Source organism: Opisthorchis viverrini, assembly GCF_000715545.1.
Source record: "Opisthorchis viverrini unplaced genomic scaffold opera_v5_123, whole genome shotgun sequence".
NCBI classification, from domain to species: domain Eukaryota; kingdom Metazoa; phylum Platyhelminthes; class Trematoda; order Opisthorchiida; family Opisthorchiidae; genus Opisthorchis; species Opisthorchis viverrini.
In genome coordinates this window covers 958,667-972,908 of record NW_008751777.1, presented here as the reverse complement: position 1 = coordinate 972,908, position 14,242 = coordinate 958,667, and the positions used below count along the sequence as shown (strand labels likewise).

Sequence of the window (14,242 nt, the reverse complement as noted above, 5' to 3'; positions counted from 1 at the left end):
ATCACAAAGGGATAAGCCATCCAGTTCCTCCAGTATTGTCTGAGGAGATCTACGGTACAAATGATCCGGTGAACGTACCACCATCTCCAAGGTTTGCCATCTGTTTTAGTCATTACTGTCAACATCATCATCATCATCATCATCATCATCATCATCATCATTATGGCCAGCATCAGCAGCGCCACGCAGAAACACGACCCGATCGTTCGGCTGTAGCACTCTTTCAGTATCCAGATGACATGCCACCAGAAGGAACCACGGCGGCCAGGTTACCTAAGCCTAGACAGGGGAAGTCATGATGCAGAGGTCGGGTTCAAACCACGGACATTTCGGTGAGTAAATTCGTGCTCTAACCACTGAACCATCTCGACTAAATCAAAGGATCATTCGAATTTGGGTTAGTTTCTACGGTTGGCTGGCCAACCTCTCGGAGAATGCCTCAAGAACCATGGTAACTGTGGATTTCAAGCCTTTCGGACATCGGTACCGAGAGAGCAACATAGGAATGAAACTCGTGCGCCTGACTAGACTCTGTTCACCTGAACAAGCTTCGTTAGCCAAATAGAGCCAAACAGAGCGCCAGAAACCGTCGTTTTCCGAGTGGAACAAAGTACCACGAAAATTGGAAACTGATTGTCGAAATTCTGAGAACCGATCTTTTGCGGAGAAAATCATGTACAGTTGAATTTTCTTAACAACTCATACAGTTGTATCCGGATTTCGGGCAAATCGGGAATAAATTGAATCCTTTTGGGGAGTTTAGCACTCGGCATATGCGTGCAAAACTGTTTTAAAAGACAGCTAATTCCCAAACGGCACTGAGGAAAGCGACCCAGAACACCCTGACGCCACCTCTCCCAATGTATCACTGAAAACTCACCTTACTCATCCCATGTCCAGCTTTCTGTGTCGAACCTCTCCACATTTTAACCTGGATGGGCATACAATAAAACGAAAATCTTCAACTGGAAACAACTTCAGGCTGGAGGTCTCGCGCACAAATACCAGATTCGTTGGAGCTGCGTCCTCCCTGGCAGTAAGCTGAGCTGCAACTCCGCTACTACAATCGGAACCCGTAAAAATCTGGAATCTACCGGTAAAAGGATAAGCACTTTTCACTTTGAAGTTGAATACTAGCAAACACGAACCAGGCAGTTACAAGCCATTCGACACGAAAGTAAATATTTCATCCGTACAGAGTTTTCGAAAAGTGAACATTCTCAAGCATCAACAATAAGGTTTGAATGAACCCTGACACAAGTTCTGCCTACAAGGGCCGGAAAAAATGCTTCCTGATGAGAGACTGGAAAGGGATACTGAAAACACATCAGTACGGGATGCCCGGCGAACAGAAGGAGGAACAGAATGTCCCTAGAAAACGGCTCCATCATGTTATCGCTCAAAAGGGAGCAGAATGACAGACGTCTACGACAGTCATTTAGTCAACTGTGCTGCGACTTTCTAAGTGCTCAACAGAACACGGCGAATGCTTACATAAGCCGAACCTGACGAATAACAAAACTCTGTGGTTACTTCCTCCCGGGAATAACTTTTCAATTTACTTGCGGTAGCGCAATCACTTGTGAGTTAGTGGATTGCTTTTAAACCTGGAGAGCTATTTAATGTGACAAGCTATGACAAAACAGTAACAGTATGTTGTGTTTTGTTGAAGCGGCGGTGATTTGACATTACACATTCAGTGTGTGTAGACAATTGTAATATGTGGTTAGCGTTGCCTTACTTGACAGTGAACCACATACAAAGCCTAAAGTAGCGAAATAACAGACTACTTTGTTTTTTTCGAGAAACTCACCTGAAACCTAGCTGACTCTCTCGTGTGTGATGTTTCTAGACAACTGAATGTGCTGCACCAGGCCGCCTCATGTTTCAGTCACTATGATATTCGACATATCGCGATACATGTATAACCGTAATGCACTACTTACAAGGTTGCTGAAAAATCCTCTACAACCCACGACCGGTTTCGTCCTTCTTGGGGCTCATCAGGTAGGCGTAGTCCCCGCGTTTCCATCACCCTAATGTTTTACTTGAAACCGGATTGCACGAAATTCGCGAATATACACTCATTTGCAAACTAGTTTGGTTTTCCGAGGGATCCACCTGAAACCCAGCTGAATCTTTCGGTTTTGATGAGCCCCAAGAAGGCGAAACCGGTCGTGGGCTTTTGAGGAGTTTTCAGCAACCTTATGAGTAGTGCATTACAAAGGCCTGCAGTACTTTTGTGCAAACTGTTATTGGGTCTGATGACCATCGCCCTGTGTGATGTTTCCACTGTGTGGTTGTCCGTCAAATTATCTCACTGTTATCTTGCCCTAATCTCGATTGTGATTGAGTGTAAACAGCCGACCTGTTATGTTGCTTTTTTGTGCTTGTTGAGCCTCCATAGTCAAGTGTTACTAAGCTTCTAGGCGCAACGATATTATATGTTTCTCCAATGAGAATGAAGTGAAAATGGCGCGAGTAGTCGAGACCAACATACAGGAGAATTCGGTTTGATGTACGGCCCCTTAAACTAGTAATGTTGGATTTGTGAGGGGGATGGTCACCAGTCATCATGTTTCGTAGGAGAGTAGCAAATCGTCCCACAACCTCCTTTAGATGGCAGACTACAGCTACACTGAACCCTAGCGCTCATTACATGGAACGTGCCGGAGCTCCCAGACTGAATTCTAGAAGCGATGTAACGAACATTTCAGCTTGCTACTGAGGGCCACTCATCGACCCTGCTGGGTATCTCTGAGTCCGTTGTACAATCACACGCGGCTTTCAAGTTGGATCTCAACCCAGCTGGAGGATACCGTTACTGGGACCGGAGCTGGATCTCACTCGGTGCGAACCAAACACGTGACCGCAATAATGGCGGGAGATATTTGTTAAGCATACTCATTTTCTCACAGGAGCTGGTCGACGAGAAGTGAGGTGAATATATATGGTTGTTTCTGGCGACAGATTCTAAGCTACGCTTCAGGTTAAAAAGTTAGACAATGGCTTGGAACAAGAAAGGGTGTACACCACAGTGTCAAGGAAATAGGAATACTTCCCAGAGACTTCTGGTCGCCGGAACTTATTAGGCACAGGAATGATGGGAGAAGAGTGGAAGCAACAGCATCTAGACTGGCTTACATGGGAAAAAACTCCCATAATCTGAAGAGTAATGACTTGGGGGAGAAAAAACATGGTATTCGTAAGAGTGACAGGTGATTTCTGCAAAGTTTTTGAATAAGTAACCCAGGTATACCCGATAGTACACGTCACTCCCTGTTGTCCATGAACTAGGACAGTTTCAAAAAAATTGTGGATTTTCTAGCACATAGAAGAACCTAACAAAGTGTATATTGCTTGATCAACTTTCGAAGGCCGCTAAAAGATTGTAATTTTTTCTCCAGGAATGGAAAATTTAACAGCCCGCGAGCTTGGGACAACCTTGAGTCATCCATGCAGCTTTGCTATCTAGCTACTCACAAACAAATAAGTAGTTTGTTCTTTAAGGCGCCCGGAGCCAGCCATCGGGGAGAATTCCACCCGATGTTCCGTAAGCGGCTCTTGTAACTATACAGATCAAGATGAACAAAGTTGGATATGTTTTAACGAAAACTAGCTATCGCTTCAGTCAGTTAAAATGCAGCCGACAGCCAAGGAATAGGCGTGATTTATAAAAGTTAAACGACTGGCGAAACTCTGGTCACAGCCACTCGGAACAGGTGAGTGGTCGTGTATGAAATACGCTCACGGAACCTGTCGGCCAGTGACAGGGGTTGTGCAGAACGGTCCCATTTACGCAGGATTGGATCCTATTGTTCCACAGCTGACCAGGCACGATAAAGCGAATACACTTTCAACTTACAGGCCGCATCCGATGCTCCTCAGATTTATTTGAACCGAGCTGTTGCTGTCCAAGTAAACGTCTATCTGATTCACTTGGTGCTTCATGTGTTGATAGAATTGACGAAACCGCAGGTATCTCATCTCTGGATCATACGAAAGCAGTTGAAAGCCTTTAACGAGACGAAAACTGGGACTGAACATGATGTGGTTCGGTTGATCTGAAAGTGTACCGTCGACCGGATACAGTTTATGGGACCGAGTAGCTGAAAAGCTACCATCCCCTCACTGACAGTGGTGTGATCCAAAAGTCCCCATTCTTGCTAACTGAATGTCTTTTTCTGATTCTCAAATTTAACTTGTGTCCTGGTTATTCTATCGGTTGCATTTCAAGATTGTAAACAGCCTCGAAGAAACCTTTGAGGTGGTTTCGGAAGTGGTATAGACCCCTAAGAGATTTTAGTGTGACGAGGATAATGTTTCAATGATTCTAGACAAGTCCCGTAAACATTTACTGTTCTCCCAAAAGCTAATGTCCTGAAATAACGGATAGTAAATAAAGATCCTAAACGAGAGATTCAGCTGGGTTCCAGGTGAGTCTTCCACAAAACCAAATTTGTTTGCAAATGAGTGTAGTTCGCTAATTTCGTGCAATTTGTTTTCAGATAGAACATAGGGTTGATGGAAACTCGGGGACTGCACCACGCTGATGAGCCCCAAGAAGGGAGAACGCTGATGAGCCCCAAGAATGGCGACACCGGTCATGGGCTGTCGAGGAGTTTTCAGCAACTTCATGAGCAGTGTATTACTTCTATACTTGATGGTAACTTTTTCCAGGAAACTCAGCTGGTCTCCCAAAGTCCCACGAATATCCCTTAACTCACTCGGACTGAAGATGTTCTCAGTGCCACAGAACTATGGTCTCATGTAGAAGGAATTTTGTTTTAATACTGAGTGAACGTAGAGCTTCGTTGAATGCAGCGGAACCTCGAGGACTGTCCTTGTTAACTTTCTGGTCAGATGATGCTTGCTACTATAATCAACAATCTCCGTAGTGCACTTCGTTTGACCCCCTTCCTGTTCGTAAAACATGACTCCGCACAGAAAGTTCCCACAAATCTACTTATACAGTCATCCGCACATCAGTTTAGTTTCGACGGAGCACTCACCTGGAACGTAGCTGAATCTCTCGTTTTTCATGATTTCCTTACTTGATGAACCTGAAGCAGAGTGAAAACGGTCGTGGGCCGTCGAAGTATTCTCACCAACCTTATGAGTAATGTATTATGTCTCCCGTGGTTCTGTTCTCACTCATATGGCTCGCTGTCTCGTTGGTATTCGTTTCATGGAAAACCATCAGCTGCCAAAGATTCAAGACAGAATAATACTCCCATTCCAAACATCTTTATGTATATCTCAGTTTTTCAAAGTTACAAATAGGAACCATTGAACTCGTTGTGATCTTGTAAGTCAAAGATTAATTCTCAATTGTCCTCCTTGATTTGACGAGCTTCAACAGATTGTAGCATGTTCCACAAGAGCACATGTGGAGCGAATAGATGCGAAAGTTGGTATTTAAGATCAACATCGACTCAGTGGTAAAGATCAGACGTCATTCGGCAACACCTGTTAGTCTTTGGGTTGCTCTGTTGACATCCGAAGGACAGTAACTGGCGTATATTCACGGCAGGTCTCCGTGTGTTCATCACAGAACGCTAGTAAATCCGGACACACTAGTTGAAAAAGCCCTGGGTAGTCTAGACACGATTACTTCAATCATTTTAGTGGAGATAAAGCTTCTGATCAAGGAAACGGCGAAACAGGAGCAGGATCAAGTTCCGTTCATGTGACATGCAAACTGGCTCTGTTAGACTGCTCATCCTTTGGTATATGGGAAGCTTTTCAAGAGAAATTCTTTATCAAGGTTATTGTCAAAACAATGTTTGGCAGCACTCGGCTTTTCGGTGCATTTGCGTAATGAAAAGTTGGTTTACGAAACCGTCAGTTGTCACGCAGGTAGGTTCAACTATCATCGGGAAGGCATAGCAACCGAACGAGTAAGTTGATCACATCTTTGCCGAGCACATCCAAACCGGAGGGTCAGGACTGAAATGGATTTCATCGCACCCGAGTTATAGACCAATCAAAATTCGTGTTTTCTTTTTGTGGAACGCTCTTGTTCACACAGAACACCTTGTCTAGTTTCAACAGTAAATCGGTTCGCAGATGGTGAGGCAACCGACTCCCTTATTTTATGTTTATATTCCGTACATCCAATCAGAAAACGTCTAGAGGGTTCCGAGTGTCCATAGTGCTATGCGACTGCGAAGTACTGGCAGGCGGATCAGTCGATCGACATAACCATAACGGTTACTCGGTCGCCATTCGAGATGTTGGATGAAGCCAATCGGATCGCCCTGTTCAAACGAGTGAATTCAGCACACTTTATTGAAGCAGTGGCTACGCGGTCGCCTCGCACGTCAGACTTCCGGGGTCCAAGCCGGGTTACTGCCAAGGGTATGCACTGCTGATGAGCTTCAGTAAGAACGAAACTCGATTGAGAGAATACCTGTATCATGGGTACACCAAGTGAAGTTTTGTACACTGGGAAGGATTGGTGGCGGGATCCATGAAACGAAAGTTGAGTCGATTATTTCATGTCTGTCATTCACATATAGTTGTCCTAAAACGGTCGGAACGCGTACGGACTTTGACTAAAAGTTCACCTATGTTACGAAAGCGTTCTAATAGGCGTTTACATTCGATGTTTGATGATGACACACTTGTTTGCGGGGCAATCTCCAACGGCTTATTGACCCAGTCATCTAACAGATGGATGTCCACGATATCATGTTGACGAACAACCTGTGACAGGTTGTCACTGAATACCTCTGACAGACATCCAGATATTTTGTTCATAGTCACACCACTCTCGTATGAACGGCCGTCTTCCTGTTCTAGCGCAATTATTTCGGTAAGTCCACGCACCAAAGGGAATTACTGGACTCGAGTTTCGTTCTTGTTAGAGCTCATCAGCAGTGCATATCCAGTGGCCGTGCCTGGTTTCGAACCCCGGACATCTGACATGCGAAGCGAGCGTGTAACCACTACTCCACCAACGCACGTTGGACGCATCTGAATTTTCACGTCTGAACAGGCGAACGTAATCACACTTGAGTGATGTGATTGGTGTGCCCGACTATGAACAAAATACCTATCCCGCAAAACCCGAAATTGCAACATCTAAATATCTTGGAATCGGCTTTACTATTCCATTGAAGGTCAACTTAAAATGGACTCACAAGTTGTTGGGAAAACTAAGACACACAGAGAAGTACTCGGACAGCTACGCAAATGAACTCAGAAATCGCGTTTCACGGAATGACTTTGAGACCTTGGTAATGGTTTGTCACGTGTCAGACAAGAGAATGAAGGAATGCGAGACGTTTCATTTCGCTTCACAACAAAGTTATGGTGTTGTATTTTTTCGTGCAAAGCGTCTTTGTGTGGATCCTGCTTGCAGGAAGGTTCACAAAATGCTCGGTGATTTCTCTTTGGATAGAAGGCCGGTGAGACCAGTGGAAACCGACCGCATCTGTTAAATTACTTTCTAAACGGGATTTCACCTAGTTTATCACAAACAAAATGACGACATCCAACGATATTTCTTCATTATTCGGTCTTTTCTGGAGTTTACTAACTTCGATTAAAACGCTTCGCAACGAAGTAGCCCGCGCAAAATAAAATAAATGTGAAAATTCGCACTTGTTTCACACGGCTGAATGGTATTTGGAATTATCAGCAGTGCGCACCTCACGAACCTCAGGAGAGATTCGAACTCACAGCCTCCATGCTGGTAGGATGACCGGTGCGAGTAATCATGGCCCAACAGCTTCATTTTCAGCTACTTATCCCGCACCTCACAACCTCAGGAGAGATTCGAACTCACAGCCTCCATGCTGGTAGGATGACCGGTGCGAGTAATCATGGCCCAACAGCTTCATTTTCAGCTATTTATCCGGAGGTTGCAAATTTGAATCTCTTTGATGAGATACGTACTACTGACAATCCCCAATAAGGATGAAACTGCCATACAGTCTTTCTCAGATTTTTGGGCATAAAATGACTTCCCCGATTGATTTTCATTGATTTTTCTTTGCAGGTTAAATGTGTGAATCTGTACGAGCACACAAAATAACACTTTTGAGAATTTCGTGTTACATTGCGAACATGGTACAAATGGGATTCGGTTACTTGTGACTTGATTGCCCGTATAGACGCACCTCGGCCGGTACGATAGAAGTGTATCTGTAGAGTGCTACTGATTGTTGATATACTACTGGCTTTTCTCTCTATGAATGATTTTCAGACCATCACATGCGGGTCACACTTATGCATCTATACAAAAGTAAAAGTGAAAAATCCGGTGAATTCTTCCTCTTTACACTGCGACCAAAGCTATCCGACGTTACGGGACTTGCGTGCTATTCATCTTCTGTGCGAAACTATTGGATTCTCTGACTTTTTCATCTTCTTCCCACACACGATGATTCCGGTCAGAACGTCCTGGCCTACCGGTTCTTACGTTCCGTTCTTACGTTCTCCATTTCCGGAGCATTTGCCCCCCCCCAAAAAAACCACAAAGTTCTACACACCCACTTGCCATTACATCGTCCAACCAAATCCAGTCTCGTAAAAGAGTTTCTCGTATTTTCTGCATCACTGTGCATGTCCACAGAGTCGTACACAGACGAACTGTCTTTAGGGAAGCGCGTTTCGGACAGAGTGGGTTTCCTTTATTTCAAAGAAACGTCCTTTTAATGTACGTAAAAAAAACCGGAGGTAGCAAACGTGGAACCACACCAACCGTAAGTCAGTCAGTTTCCGCTAGAACGAGGAGGAAATCGTCTGTGAGATGGGCCAAAATTGTCCACTCATGCGGCGATTTATTGTGAATTTAGCTTTTTTCAACGGACACATCATAAACGCCTTCAACCATTCGCTTTTCCCCAACATTCATAATCAGGAGTGATGAGAAAACGTATGCAAATCAAGCGTTAGGCTGAAAAAAACCAACCAGCAACCAGTGCTTTAGAAACTCATGCATTTTCAACTATTCTACTTTAGTTCCTTAGATGTCCAGTATAATTCGAAAAGTAACATTGGTCAAGGACATCAGACCGCGATCTTGACTGTAACCACTCCGATCAGATCATTCGATTTCCCACCCCTGACTGATAACGATTGGCAATTTTTCAAATGTTTCTCACAGGCGTTCACCCCTGATATCACTTTGTTTGTTCTTATGAGTTGCCTGAATACCCCATTCACTAATTATATGGATACAATAGTATTAGGGGAACGTAACGGGACTGCATAACTGCCAATGGAATAAGAGTTTTTCGTTGAAACAGATTTCATTGGTTGTTCTTCACTCGCCCTTGACAGATGAGTTGTATTCTTAGTAGCACTTTTTGACTGCTTGTACGCGACAGTGATCAATAGAGCAGCTGGCCCGCACGTTAGTTGACTTTTTCTGGTTTGGTCAATCGCATCAGGCGATCAGGCGGTAATAAGGAGGCATTAAGTGACTGTAGTCCACAAAAAATAAAAGCTAGATTTTCTCATGCACCAACATGATCTTCTCAATCGAATCTAAGCTGTACATTGACCAGTACAACAGTGTATACTACTGATGAAACATGTGAGTAGTGTCTGTTCTGGTGTTCAAGCTCCGCTTCAGCGTATGATGGAAGGTGAAAGTTAGTAGGGAGATTAATGAACCGTTTTGCAACGTTCGTTCACTGTTGTTTAGTATTCGAAAAACATTCAAAAAAGTTCAAGAAGATCCGTGAGAATGTTCACTTTTCGAAAATTCTGTACGGATGAAATATTTACTTTCGTGTTTTTACCGGTAGATTCAATAGTTTTACGGGTTCTTCACGTAGTCGCGGAGTAGCATAGGTATCTGACTCAGTGGTCAGCTAACCCTCGGGGAGGACGCGACTCCAACGGGATCGTTCACGAATCCGGTATCGTCGCGCGAGACCTCAAGGTTGAAATTGTTCCTAATGCAGCTGAATAGTTTGCAGACCGGTCTTGTTTGCGGTCATGAATCAGCTCGACAAAACTTGCGGACCATCCAGAGATACCAAGAAAAGTACTACGACAGAAGTGCACAGGATAGGTTGTTCAAACCTGGCGACAGGGTCTTGTTGTATGAAACTGCTCCACCCAGTGGCATACCGGCTAAGTTCCATAGGGTATGGAAGGGACCGTATACGATGAAGCAGGCCCTTACCAACGTAACCGACCGCCTTATTCAGTCTGGGTAACCTATCTGGTCAACCGTAGCGCATGTCAGTCGTCTCAATTCAACAAACGTGATATCCGACAGCGCTGTGGACGGAGCCTTGCTGAGAGGGGGGGATGTAATGTGCTAACAGATGTCAAAACGTGCACCATCGTTAACTACAATCCATTTTGTCTACTTTCAGAAGCAGTGGAGGTAATGAAATTAGGGTATGAAGACGTTCTTGACTATCATCCAGAGGAGATCGAGAGCCCTTCACAATAACTAACAGCCTTTGTATGCTTATATGTTTGTGCCCCGCATTCTGCTCTTGTCAACCCTCGATTCCGCGTGTTCCGGGGCTCGGAGAACAAACTGATAAACCTATATTCTGGTGCCGCTTTGTGGACGGTTGGTGAGAGCTACCAACTTACTGACACATCCATCCAACACAGCTCTACACGGCTGCTATCCTCAGAACATCCTCATAGTGAGGTTGGATAAGTTCAAACGCGCAGGCATATTACATAGCAAAGTCCAGAGTTAAAATTTAACCAGATACGAGGAATAGAGCTTGAAAATTCGCGTCAAGGCATCAGGATAGAGTACAGGGTTTATGTATGATGGAGATTCTTCCAGTAACACTTTAAATGTCTATCTCAGAATGACATATTGACCGTGAAGCTATTGAATGTAGCTGAAGTCGACGATCAGGAACGGCCATGTTGATTATCCTCCTTCAAAAACAGCAAATACAAACCAAACGTTTGCTTCCGCTTAGCCTGACGTCACACATTATTCTTTGGATACGGTCGATAATGAACTGAAAATGCAATTCTCTAGTTCTCTTTCTCTAGTTTCTTTCAGTGAAAAAAACACGGTGGTTTCGACCACCTTCTGGAGTGCTCCTGTCAGCGTCCGCTAACTCATCATCATCATCACCATCATCATCATCATCATCATCATCATCATCATCATCATCATCATCATCATCATCATCATCATCATCATCATCATAATCATCATCCTCATCATCGACAGTATGACATCAATGTTCAACACTGATGCTCCACTGCCGTACAACGAAGATTTATTTGAAGGCTTTATTGTAAAGAAAAGAGTAAAGGTGGACAGGGAAGGAATTTAGTGCTAGCTTACCACAATCATTACGAGGTACCTATACCTCCAGGCATTTACTCAGGCGATAGGAATAGAATCTGAAACAAGAACGCCACTGACGTCGACTGTCAGCCATATCTTGTAGTGTCTCCAACCTGGCACAGCGGTCCCCATCCTGGAAGGCAAGTAGCACTGACACCATTCAAGCGTTTCCTGATCTCCTTCAAACACCTCTGCCAAGTGCACGGTTGACCACTCTGAGTTGGGCATGGAAAACAGCACTCTCTTCAGCAAACAATGGTTTGGCAAACTACTGCAATACCCCTTCAGAGAAGACCCCAGAGGACGCAGTATTAGTCAACATTTCTTGAGTTTTGCGGTCATTAGTTGAGTTCACCTAAATGGACAAAACTTGAGTAAAACTTCAGTAAAAAAATTCAGGAAACAAGGTCATTGTTGTTTACCATCGGACGAGAAAGAGCTCTAATCGAAAAAAATCCTCGAAGAAGTGCCCATTTTTTGCTGATTATTGTGCAAAAAGACCCTGTATTTTGATGCATGCAAAAAACAAAGAGGATACTTTTGGAAGCTCCAAATTTTCGAGGCGCTTTGCTTATTGCCAGCGTCTCAGGAAAGTTCCATAGCGCTTCCGAGTTGTAGGCCACGGCAAACAAAGCCCTGTACCAGTACTGGTGATACTAGCATACTTCTTTTTGAATCTGCATTCTCGCAAAGTGAGTTCCGCGCCTCATTGCCTTCTAGTACAGCCGGTCCACCCACAATTCCCCAATGGGTGCGCTTAGGAACAAGTATTTGTCCGTACACTAGTACTCGTGTGGTCTGTTCACATGACCAATGGTCACACAGACCAACCGATCGTAACGCACGAATTTCGGACATCTTGGCCAAGTTGGTCTTCTATTCAAGTGCAAGCGCTTTCATTTGCAGTGACCTGTGGAAGTAACTTCTCCGAGAGAGAGAGGGAGAGAGAAAAAAACGATTACGGTGAATGATCTTTCTTATTTGGACGGTTCGTGGATAATCTGGCGAGCATACAAGGTATTCTGGCTCGTGTCGGAGGTGTGTGAAAGGCAGAAGTAAGATTGGGGACCGTTTGAAGTAAACCAAATCAATAAATATCTTTGCGTCCCAAAAGGCAACATAGCAAAAGCTTGCCAACAGGTTAGTTTCCGGTTGAACTGAGTAGTGGTGAAACAGGTAAAAAGCAGAGGAGAGCAAGTTTGTACACAATTTTAGACCCAGGTTGTTGGGTGGGTTATCATGTAGGATAGCCATGTTCTTTGCGCCGGTTACTCGGATTGATCCACGATTGTGGACTGAGGTGTTTCGGATTGGGTCTCACTGCCTTGTTTGACACCCAGGAATCTGCATCGTCGGTTTTCGGTACTCCCTCGATTTGTGAGCAACAGGCCAGTTTTCGAGCCAACGATTCAAGCTGAATCGGACCTACGGACGACTTTTCCATATCCTGGTTTATGACCGGTTGTCCAAACTCAGAGGAGGATGGAATTTTCACATTTGGCTGCATTCTATTCTGGGTGGTGATGACACGTTTGGAAACGGGTTGGATATTTTGGTGTGGTCCAGCCAATGGGAAATCAGATCTATTTTGTTCGGCAGTCGTGTTACTCCGATGCACAGACTGAGCAGTTTTTGGCTTGGGTGAGTTTCCCACAAGAAGGAAGGTGTTGTGTGCATCCGTATTGATCTTATTGCCAGTTTCAGAGATGTCCGGCTGCGGAGATTTTTTGGAAACTTTTTTGGCTTTGCGACTGCCCAGACCAAACATACCGGCCAGAGTGGATTTGGCAGAGGATGAGGCTGGTTTCGTTTGGTTTGGTGACTGTCCGGCTCTAGATGACTGTGAGATTGGTTGTGGGGAGCATTCATCTGTCTGTGGACGTTCAGAATCCTCTTTAGTGGCTATATTCCGTTCACTTACGTGAGTGCTCCGGTCTCTTCGTTTGGTTGGACTGATCACACCATGCTCTGGCAACGGAGGAGGATGCAGAGGTCGTGGCTCAGTTGTTGACATTAGTGCACCAGCTTGGGTTGCAGCGGAGTGCGTTCGAAGAACGTGATTAGATGTCACTTGTCCATGTGGACTACATGTCACGTGATGTGACGTATACTCAGGCTGCATGTGCTGATGAAGCGGATAGGAGATGAGATCAGGATAGAATTGCGCCAGATTCGCACTACCTGAAGTGACATGTACGCTGAACTGCTGTCCCGGTGGAGCTTGATTCAGTCGAGTTTCCGGTGTTAGCGGTTTGCTCAAGTGGCTGGGAAATGCTTTTTGCATTGTGGGAAGAGAAGGGAAAAATATTTGGTTCTGAGTAAAACAAGAAAATATCGAATTCTCTGCTTAGTTGTGCACAGCGGAGACTAGTTAACAGAAACAGACAGCCTTGAAGGGTCAGATATTTTATTCACTGTTTTTAGGCCTTAAATAAAAAGCCCAGATACAACAATGCTCTGTGTCCAGGTAATTTAAAGTCCGGAGGAATATTCAATAAAAAAACTTGGATGAACAGACAGCCTTGAAGGTGTCAGATATTTTACTCACTGTTTTTAGGCCTTAACTAAAAAGCCCAGATACAACATTGCTCTGTGTCCATGTAATTTAAAGTTCGGAGGAATATTCAATAAAAAAACTTGGATGCTCAGCGATGCCATAGGATGCTGGATGTCAGACTAAGGCACTTCAATGAACTATATTCACGTGGTGGTAGTTGAGGACGACTCGTGTACCACAGGGTCCGTCAGAGATGTTTAACCGCCTTTCTCCGCGATGAAGCAGGTTTCCCCGCCGTTCGAAAATGAACTGGGGAGCGAGAGGAAGAAACCGTGTTTTCCAGATTCGGCTTACAAACCATTGGAAGTAGCTGAATGATCCGGACTCCGTAGAGTGGTTGGACTCTTCATCAGATCTAAAGCTCTGATAGTTTTTTTTAATCGGAGCTG

The 14,242-nt window shown here is 44.5% G+C and overlaps 2 protein-coding genes across 2 annotated transcripts in view; both read right to left on the bottom strand.

The window, feature by feature from the left end:
- The window catches only part of T265_06056 (hypothetical protein), a gene marked incomplete at both ends in the record, with an annotated part of 54,422 nt that extends 42,268 nt beyond the window's left edge, over positions 1–12,154 (bottom strand). The window contains 5 exons of the mRNA XM_009171226.1: positions 881–931; positions 3,484–3,570; positions 3,866–3,989; positions 6,845–6,992; positions 11,962–12,154. Of these exons, the coding sequence (XP_009169490.1) occupies positions 881–931; positions 3,484–3,570; positions 3,866–3,989; positions 6,845–6,992; positions 11,962–12,154 (603 nt within the window). The remainder of the gene's footprint in view (positions 1–880; positions 932–3,483; positions 3,571–3,865; positions 3,990–6,844; positions 6,993–11,961) is intronic.
- A 110-nt stretch (positions 12,155–12,264) lies between these two features.
- Positions 12,265–14,242, bottom strand: part of T265_06055 (hypothetical protein) — a gene marked incomplete at both ends in the record, with an annotated part of 90,468 nt that continues 88,490 nt past the window's right edge. The window contains one exon of the mRNA XM_009171225.1: positions 12,265–13,570. Within this exon, the coding sequence (XP_009169489.1) occupies positions 12,534–13,570 (1,037 nt within the window). The remainder of the gene's footprint in view (positions 13,571–14,242) is intronic.